Source organism: Lolium rigidum, chromosome 2 (genome assembly GCF_022539505.1).
Source record: "Lolium rigidum isolate FL_2022 chromosome 2, APGP_CSIRO_Lrig_0.1, whole genome shotgun sequence".
Classification (NCBI taxonomy): Eukaryota; Viridiplantae; Streptophyta; class Magnoliopsida; order Poales; family Poaceae; genus Lolium; species Lolium rigidum.
Genome location: NC_061509.1, coordinates 84,032,924 through 84,042,456, shown reverse-complemented (window position 1 = coordinate 84,042,456; position 9,533 = coordinate 84,032,924). Strand labels below are relative to the sequence as shown.

Below are 9,533 nucleotides of genomic sequence, written 5' to 3'. Positions count from 1 at the left end.
TTTCCGGTTCGCGCGGACGCAACGGTCGCTCAGCGTCCATTTGCGTTGCGCCGCTGGAGATGTCTGTCACACTTTTGCACTTTTTTGAAATCGCGCGCAGAATTAAATAAAAAATTCGTATTATTTAAAAAAAAAATCGCGTCAAAGACTAAGTTATCTTCGAGGACATATTGTAAAGAAAAATGTTGGTTCCAATTCCACTCTTTAAAGGACTCGAGGCAAACGTCGGGTGCCGATTCGATCCGACGCCGGCTCACACTCCCCTGCTTCCTTCCCGTTCCCGCTGCCCCCCCTCCCCTGCACCAACACACCAGTCTCGGCCACGCCCAAACCCTCGCCGCCCTATGGCCGCCGCCGGCGTCGCCGGGGCCGCGGCCGCTGCCCCGCAGCCTCCGCGCCAGTTCAAACTGGACCCCCAAAGCGAGCTCCGCGTGGAGGTGCTCCCTGACGCGCCCCTCCGCGTGCGCCTCGTCTCCGGCACGGCGGAGATCTTCGGGACCGAGCTTCCCCCCGAGGGCTGGGTCCCCGTCCCGCCCCGCTCCAAGATCGCTGTGAGTGCGCCTTCCCCCACCCCCCCACGATAACCCACCCTCCTACCTCATCTCTACTGCCGCCGCACGGTACTGACTCGCTATCTCTGTTTTATCCGACGAATTAGATTTTCACGTGGCACGGCGCGACGCTGGAGCTGGACGGGCTTTGCGAGAGCGAGTACACCTCCGACGAGGTGAGGCGGCGTTCCAGTCTCTCCCTCTTGTCAAAAAACATATTCGGTTTCCTTTCTTGTGGTGTGAATTTGAGGTTCTTGAATATGTTGTCGTGATGAGGTTCTTGAATTTGAGTGTAGACGCCGATGGTGATTTATGTCAACACGCACGCCATCCTTGACGCGCGGAGGGGGGCGGCGAGGGCTGCCACCGCACAGGACGGCGACTCCAAGGCCTCGCAGGTGACTGCTCTTGTTCCACCCTGTTTTCTTGTTTAGGCATGTAATTGCTGGATAGTTAGAGGCAAAGTTTGGTTCTTTCTTGCTGCGGTGATTAAATCTACTCGCCCACCTGTTTATCTTCAAAAAGATTGTTGCGTCCGGTGGGTTTTACATCTTAGAGATTGAGAAGGTAGCCAGCATAAAGTTAGAAAATTTGTAAAAACATATTGCAACATAATCATTGCAGGCGAGTAGCCAGCAGCATGTTTTAACATGAATGTTAAAATCCAGGAAACACTGTGAAAAAAGGGCTGTGACCAATTGTTATCTTTGTACCGAATCAGTGAAATTTGCTACTCTTGGTTATTTAGGGACCCCGAGTGATTGTCGTGGGGCCATCCGATTCTGGAAAAAGCACTCTGTGCAAGATGCTCCTTAGCTGGGCTGCCAAGCAGGGATGGAAGCCTACATATGTGGATTTGGATATCGGCCAGGGGTCCATAACCATACCTGGATGCATTTCTGCTACACCCATTGAGAAGCCTATAGATATAGTTGATGGGATTCCTTTGGAGATGCCCCTTGCATACTTCTATGGCCATCCAAATCCAAGGTAACTTGCTAGCTTGTCTTGGCGCTTCTTGTCACTGCTCTATTTATTAAGCCTCTTTTCTTTTCTGTTCGACTATCTTGACGTCTCTGCATTGCTTTATGTTGCCAATAGTATAAATCCAGATGTTTATAAAGCTCTTATGAAAGAGCTAGCTCAAACATTGGAGACACAGTTTTCTGGGAATGCTGAATCTAGGGCAGCGGGTATGATTATTAACACTATGGGCTGGGTTGAAGGCCTTGGCTTTGAGGTAAATATTTTGTTCCAAATTGTAATATGCCATTTGGATAAAAACGTTGTGGCTAATATTATGTGCTAACATAAGATAATTCCATTTGTGCTTTGCAGCTAATTAATAGTGCAATCGAAACCTTCAAAGCTGATGTAGTGCTCGTATTGGGACAGGCAAGTGCTTGTATATTGTTATGCTCAGTTTCAATGTTACTAGTTTACTCTTTAGTCCTGTAGATAACTCAACATTCATTTCACCATAGTCTTGTACATAACTCAACTTGATATTCTTTTAAGCTTGATAATAGTGTGTTAACTGCAATATGTTTAGCTTGACTTGCTATCCGAGATTACTCTGCTATATTTTTTAGCTTGATAAATTTTTTTTTGAAGGAATTTTTAGCTTGATAATAGTGTGCTAACTGCTGAAACTTTAGCTATTATAACATTGTCAGACCTAGCAACTTGTCGTAGTTACTGCAATCCAGGCATTAACTCTATCCTTTTCACGAGGAGGGAGACCAGGGAATAACATCTAACTAATGGTACTTTAGATATACCACCCTGTGTTCAAAACTATCATCAACATCAGTATATAGTACATACTTTATTCACGTATGAAACTGTTCTTCTGAGTTTATGACATATTTAGTTTGAGCAAAGGTAACTCTAGGTTCAAAAAATCCTCAACAGCCGAGAAATAATGAAAATCACTATTGCAGTTCCTAATTCAGCCCAGAGAGGTTCTTGCTTGACAGCTTGTGTTTATGCCAACTAACAGAGTTTGCATTATACAAAACCAAAGCCACATGGATGCAGAACTGCATATATCATTAAAATAAACCATTTATTAAGATTAACTTGTAATCTTATCCTATCATAGTAATGGTAATACAGATGTTAGGTTTGAAATGTGGAGTCGTTAGTTAACATGATACCAAATGGTCCTGAAGCTTAGAATGATCTGATTTGTCTGCTGCAGGAGAAACTCTGGAAGATGTTAAAAGATGCAGTAGGAAGTAAACCCAACATCAATGTTGTAAAACTTCATAAATCAGAGGGTGTTGTCCCAAGGAATTCAAAATATCGCCAAAAGGCCAGAAGCTCCCGTATCAAGGTAAATTGTTCGTTCTATTGGCGGCCCTTAGTGTCCCTGATTTTGTTGCTTAAAAAGATATCTTAGTTGGCATTTTTGTCTTGATTTGCTAAAGCTGAATCCTAATTTATTGGTTGCAGGAGTACTTTTATGGGATTGCAAATGATCTGGCACCACATTCAAATATAGTCAACTTCAGTGACGTTTCTGTTTACAGAATTGGTAGCGGGCATCAAGCTCCTCGGTCAGCATTACCAATCGGTGCAGAGCCTGTGACAGACCCGACTCGGCTTATTGCTGTCAATATCAGCACAGATATGGTCCATACAGTGCTTGCTGTTTCTTATGCGAAGGAACCGGATGAAATAATTTCGAGGTAATACCAACTGTCGTTCTGCAAGATAGTAATCAGGTGTTACAACCACCATGTGCTGCAAAAGTGGCCCTAACTAGAAGTAGATCACAAAGGTCGAAAGACTGAACAATTGCTCATGTTACACGTTAAAATTGAACCATAAATCATTAAATCATACCCAGCTATAGAAATTGTTCATGTATTTATCTAGTGACTTGCTTCATTGTCATGCAAACTTTTCATCTCGTGGTAAATCAACAACTGCTATTGCTGTAGATCTGCGTAGTCATGCCTTGGCAAAACGTAGTACATAACAGCAGTGGCGGAGCCAGCCCGTACATGGAGCCTGGGCAGAGTAACAAAGACAGTTAGCTGATGGGCATTTGCCCATGGTACTGCTAATAGATTCCTTTCATCTCTGTCATAGATTACACGAAGATTCCTGGGTAGAGTCCGGGTAGCTGCCCGGGGCTGACAGGAGCTGGCTCCGCCACTGCATAGGCTATTGTTTAGAAGCTACTTTTCATAGTCATGTGCGAATACTCACTGCCACAATTTAAAACATTCTTACAACATCCTTTCTGTAGTCTGTAATTCCTCTTTTTAGTAGAAGTGTATTTACATTTCTGGAGATACATTTGCTAGCAACCTAACACAAAATCATGTGCAGCAACGTTGCTGGGTTCATCCACGTCACTGATGTTGACATCCAAAGGTACATTAACACCATGAAATGACTCCCGGCTTCTGCTCCAGTTCCTTGCATTCTCCTGTGGGACTTAACACTCTGCATTTCAGGAAGAAGCTGACGTACATCGCACCTTGCCCGGGGGACCTGCCAAGCAGGCTGTTAATCGCGAGCTCCTTGACATGGTACGAGGCTTGATCTAATTGGAGCTCAAATAGTATTTAAGTTTGGGCAGTTAACTTGACAGCTGTAGATGCTGCTGGGCAGTTGACTAGCAGGCCGTTGTAACGCTCAAATGTATTCGAACTGCTAACTGGAACAGTGTAATGGCAAGCGGCTTCTTGATTTAACCTGAGTTTGTGGTTGACATGGTCACACGGAATGTTCCTTATACCGTTGGGTATGATAGTTCGATCAACATGAGGCTGATGTGCTTTCTTTACACTCCGAAAAACTATGCTATATAAAGTCCATCTCAATAAAAAATGATTGCCCCTTCAAATTTGTCCGTCTCCAACTAAACAAACTATCATCTAAAAATAGCTCAACCCAATATGGCTATCATAAATATGTTGCAAAGATGCAAAACATAGCTTTTGCCGCTTGAAAGATTTCCCATCAATAGAGCATCAAACGCTAAGATCACAACTGTTTCATCAATAAATCGTGGCTCTTGATTTAACCTTTGTTTGTGGTTGACATGGTCACATGGAATGTTCTTTATACCATTGGGTATGATAGTTCGACCAACAGGAGGCTGATGTGCTTTCTCTACGCTCTGTAAAACTAAGATATATAAAGTCCATCTCAATAAAAATGATTGTCCCTTCAATTTTTTCTGTCTCCAACTAAACAAACTATCATCTAAAAATAGCTCAATCCAATATGGCTATCATAAATATGCTGCCAAGATGCAAAACATAGCTTTTGCCGCTTGAAAGATTTCCCATCAATAGAGCATCAGACACACGAGATCACAACTATTTCATTAACACAAACAAATGCTGAGAGGACACAGGTATGCATCCTATTTAGACTGGAATAAAAGCAACAGAGGCTATCATAAATCCAAATTCAGCTTCCCGTCAAATTTGCACCAACAACACAAAAGGGGAGCACATTGGGAAAAAGAACTCAGGGCATGCAACTTTCAACATCATGTGAAGATCGAGGAGCAGCAAACAAAATCTCCATACAAAAGAATTAATTGACATACAACCCAGGCTCACAGAACCCGTATCTAAGGACAGAAAATCTACAACCCCCAACGCTGTGGAGAGGAGGCACCAAGACCAGTAAGTTAAACTGTCAACACCACATTTACAAAAAGTAGTCGGGGGTCTTGCGTGTGGTGTCGGGCTCGATTTGCCGAGGCGCGGGATCAAACTGGAGGAAGTTATGATCCATGTTTTCACCGATCTCGAGAATTGCAGCCATGTTACCACATCGGTAACAGTAGTTTGGTGCGCTGAAGACTGTCACGACATTCTTATCCTGCATGAGGAAACCAGAAGACAGTAAGTAACGTTGTATACAAAAGCAAGCAGACGACTATAAACCGCATAATGCAGGAATGTATGAAAATACAATCACGGCCATCACTTTAATAACGACAATGGCTCTTAGGGCCATGCGTACAACAAAGCAAGCAAGCTAACCAATGCTCTTTGAAGGCTTTCTTCTACTTCCGAGCCGAAAGAAAAATGAATCAAATTTTCCATGACACTTCTTTGCCCATGAAGACAAAGTTTCAGTTTTCCTCATTATGTTCCCTAATATCTTTCTGGTCATATGTTCAAAACGGGATGCAGGATTGAAGACAAAATATTTTACCGGAAACCATTGGAGCAAAACCTGCCATGTGACCCTGTTGGATGCAGGATTGGGCTTATATGTTCCCACTACTGTACACCTGTCTATGTTTCCTTACATACGCGATATGGATCTCAGTTATCTACACAGGTTGGCTGTGATCTGCAGTGAATCCACTGCCACACACCACTCGGAATATCGCAGACAATGGTAAGTAGATATGGTTCCGTCAGAAACTTAGACAAAGTTCTTCTATCTATTTTTCTTTTGCGAGAGGCTTTCGGTATGTTGAGGAAAATGTAAATGCCTCACGCATCAGTTTACAATTAGCACAATCAACGAGTGAACTGGTATGCTACTAATTAACTCCTAGTCTTCTATAAGACTAACCAAAGAGCTGTACAATCTCAGATTCCATGCTCCCTAAGAGCGCAGTTATTAGTAGCTGTGCTTTGATTTGTTGATATGCAAACAGCTTTGTCGCAACTACTATGTTCAGATCTTTCAGAAGGTATTTTAGCCAGTGACTAGGACTGGTCAAATTAATCACAATGGATATTGCTTTTGGCAATATTGTGTTCGGAAAACCAACCTGACACCAATTGAATCCTTCCATTACAAGTTGATGGGCCCTTGATATGAGAGAGAGGCCATTCGTATGGTTGAACTGCTGAGCAATATCTTGCCCAAATGTATAACCTGCTCCTCTTGGTGAAATCCCCCACCCACATCTGTCGTCTGGATCAGACCACAGCAGATCACACATAGGGCCTTCATGAGGAACCTGCAAGTATAATGAGAAATATGTTATATTAGGACGAGAATGAACATTGCGCAGTGTAGTTCAGTTTTGTTCCACACAAGCGTGGAGCTTGAGGACCCACTAGATGCTAGCTAAGAGGCGACAGCGACAAGGCTGACATGTTGGAGGGAGAGCAGATAACAGGAGACACTACTTCGACACAAACTCTTTCCTAACAAAAACTAGCTAATATAATACAAACTGGGCATATACTAATCTAAGAAATCCAGCAGATATTTTCAAGCTTTATCCCAACTAAAAGGGCATTGGTTGCTGTTAGGCTGTTACCATGATGTGGTCTAATCTGCTACTGTTTGGGCATGATAGGGAATTCCCCACATAACAGTACCATAGATTAGACCCAACAGATATCATCGACATCCTTTATAAGCGCAACAATTTTGATAACCATCAAGCTGTGAACAACAGGTGTGTGTTACCATTATACACAGCTATCCGCATCATGGTCAATAACTCAGCATTAAAAATGGTAGAGCTCTAAATCCTCGAAAGAGAAATCTTCGTTCAACTTGATCAAAGTCTTGCTGAATTCATACAAAAGTTTTTCCAAATTCACATCTATACTATGCAAAACACGCATCAATCGATGCAGAGGCTGGGGCTTTTGCTCCATTTCGAAAACAAAAATACTATGCTTATTGCCACCTTGTTCAAATAGAGCAAAGTCTTGCTGAATTCATACCTAAGTTTTTTTTCTAAATTCACATCTATATGATTCAAAACAAATTACAAGTAAATTAATATACCAGAGAACAACTTTCTTCGCATATACCTTCCTAGGTAACATAAATGGCAAAGATTACAGGTAAACACTCGTGCATGGCATGCCTCTGAATGAAAAACAAGAAAAGAAGACTACTTCATAACAAATTTGTTGCTTACCTCCTGTATACGATCAAGAGCACGAATGTTATCTAATGTATCCAATGATGGAGAGAGACCGCCATGCAGGCAGAATACCTACGATATGAGTGTTTCCCATATGTCAAGGCATATATACAAATAAACATGTATTGGTCATAATCAAAAATACTTGAATAACGAACCTGGTTTTCTATAAGAGCCGTGAGAGGCAAATAATCAAACAAGTCTGTAAAGTGTTTCCATACATTTGCATTTCCATATTTTCTTAAGCACTCATCATAGAAGCCATATCTGTAACAAAATAGTCAATGTCAAGAACTATGTTGTAGAGAATATGTTGATGAAAAGCTTGTCAAAGCCACATTGTGCAAGAAAGATGCAGTCAAACCTTTCTAACTTTGACAACGAATAGAAAATTGATTCATAATTTCCATAAACTTCTAGTAGCATATCTATAAAAAATAGCAATCAAACAGCATAAAGGTTGATATTGTGGCCATTGAGGTTCTGGCTGGAAGTTTTGCTGTCACCAACCACATAAGTATGTCTAGACAATAGGTAGACCATAGCTATATCTTACCAACGATATGACCAAACATGTTTACTACTTTAGTTCAGCATATACAGCTAACTTTACGAGCAAGCTCTTCCCACATAATTCACCAACACATTTTGTTGGGTTGTACTACTTTTTAGTGTCCTACAATAATAACTGGAATTCCGCTATCAAATCAGCAATTATGCACACAAAATATCAAAAATCTAGAAGGGCAGTAGACTCACACTTGAGTGATTTGTCTGCTCTCATGATTTCCTCTCAATATTGTAATTCTGTCTCTGTAGCGAACTTTCAACGCCACTAACAGTGAAACAGTCTCCACCGAGTAGTAGCCACGATCTGCAGTAAGAGCAACACGACAAAATTATCCATATTAGATATTAGGGAAGGCGACACGATAGGGTGCATCTAAAGCTATAGATAGAAAGAAGAAGAAAAGGTGTCTCGCCGGCTACACGAATCATTAGCATTGTCTTCTATCAGCACATATAATTGCCAAGATAATCGTGTGTCGTTATGCCTTGTACTAATAATAAAGATCAGCACATAAAGAACGGACCAACACATCCAATAGACTGTGCTGGACTTCTTTTCTTGCATCTCTCATGTACCTGGTATCATTTAATGAGAATTCTTATCGTCTTGTTATCTACAAGCCTATCACGGTTATCTAAAAAAAAACTCCTACAAAACCCTTAAAAGCTTGGTCCAAAAAGACACGCCACGGGAGCCTACAGAACTGATGGAAGCTACATACATAAATAACCAGCAGAAACCCGGTTGCAACGAATTATCCGGACAAGAATCACCAGTTCCGTCGCAGGATCTAAAAGGAGCCCTCTTTTTTTAGTAGTCCCTATAGACAGATCGAAGAAATCGACAAGTCTCGGTTAGAGTCCGTACCTACGTAGTCGCCCATGAAGAGGTAGTTGGTGTCTGGCGACTCGCCGCCGATGCGGAAGAGCTCGATGAGGTCGTAGAACTGGCCGTGGATGTCGCCGCAGACGGTGACGGGGCACCTGACGGGCTGCACGTTCCACTCCTCCATGAGGATGGCCTTGGCCTGCTCGCAGAGCCCCTTGACCTCCGCCTCCGGCAGGTGCTTGCACTCGCGCAGCTGCGCGATCTGCCGGTCCAGATCCCCGTGCGGCGGCATCTCGCCCGCCGGGAGCCGGGGGACGGGCTCCGGAGCGCGCTCGCTCGCTGGCGAGGGGGGTGAGCGGCGAGGCCGCGGCTAGGGTTTGCGTGGGGATCGGCGGGGGAGGAGGGTGTGGAGCAGCTCAAGCCTCCATTTTTTCTGCTTGGTTTTATACGGAAGAATGAGATTTTTTCTTCGCCTCCGACGCTCGCAAGCGCGGTACAGTAGAGGACGACCAGGTTGTGCAGTGCTGGCTTGTGATGATGTCTTTGCGAATTCATGGTTTGGGGATGGTCAGAATGTAATTGGGTCAGCAAAGGTGAGCTGGTAAAAAATGACCAGATATACGCTGCTGACCACCAAAATGGGCAAGGCATCTCCAGCGGCCGATACAAATGGGTCCGCGTGGTAAAAAGAAAATACATA

At 43.1% G+C, this 9,533-nt stretch overlaps 2 protein-coding genes across 2 annotated transcripts; one reads left to right on the top strand and one right to left on the bottom strand.

Annotated features, from left to right (window-relative positions):
- Positions 1 to 329: 329 nt before the first annotated feature.
- Positions 330 to 4,261, top strand: LOC124686835 (protein CLP1 homolog). Its single transcript, XM_047220729.1, has 10 exons — positions 330 to 551; positions 659 to 727; positions 848 to 949; positions 1,300 to 1,541; positions 1,653 to 1,791; positions 1,890 to 1,946; positions 2,755 to 2,889; positions 3,009 to 3,244; positions 3,894 to 3,938; positions 4,022 to 4,261. The coding sequence occupies exons 1-10, from the start codon at positions 345 to 347 to the stop codon at positions 4,107 to 4,109; spliced, it is 1,320 nt and encodes a 439-aa protein (XP_047076685.1). The 5' UTR covers positions 330 to 344; the 3' UTR covers positions 4,110 to 4,261.
- Positions 4,262 to 5,026: 765 nt separating this feature from the next.
- Positions 5,027 to 9,144, bottom strand: LOC124692028 (serine/threonine-protein phosphatase PP2A-3 catalytic subunit). The gene is made up of 6 exons (XM_047225324.1): positions 8,873 to 9,144; positions 8,194 to 8,308; positions 7,593 to 7,701; positions 7,429 to 7,506; positions 6,316 to 6,507; positions 5,027 to 5,405 (listed from the first exon to the last, which is right to left on the bottom strand). The coding sequence occupies exons 1-6, from the start codon at positions 9,123 to 9,125 to the stop codon at positions 5,232 to 5,234; spliced, it is 921 nt and encodes a 306-aa protein (XP_047081280.1). The 5' UTR covers positions 9,126 to 9,144; the 3' UTR covers positions 5,027 to 5,231.
- Between the last annotated feature and the right edge of the window lie 389 nt (positions 9,145 to 9,533).

Coding starts and splice junctions, on each gene's coding strand:
- LOC124686835 (XM_047220729.1), top strand. CDS start 345: ATGGCCGCCGCCGGCGTCGCCGGGGCCGCGGCCGCTGCCCCGCAGCCT. Junction 950..1,299: donor GCGACTCCAAGGCCTCGCAG/GTGACTGCTCTT, acceptor TTGGTTATTTAG/GGACCCCGAGTGATTGTCGT. Junction 3,245..3,893: donor CCGGATGAAATAATTTCGAG/GTAATACCAACT, acceptor AATCATGTGCAG/CAACGTTGCTGGGTTCATCC.
- LOC124692028 (XM_047225324.1), bottom strand. CDS start 9,125: ATGCCGCCGCACGGGGATCTGGACCGGCAGATCGCGCAGCTGCGCGAG. Junction 7,702..8,193: donor AGCAGACAAATCACTCAAGT/GTGAGTCTACTG, acceptor ATTTTGTTACAG/ATATGGCTTCTATGATGAGT. Junction 7,507..7,592: donor CGGCTCTTATAGAAAACCAG/GTTCGTTATTCA, acceptor CTCATATCGTAG/GTATTCTGCCTGCATGGCGG.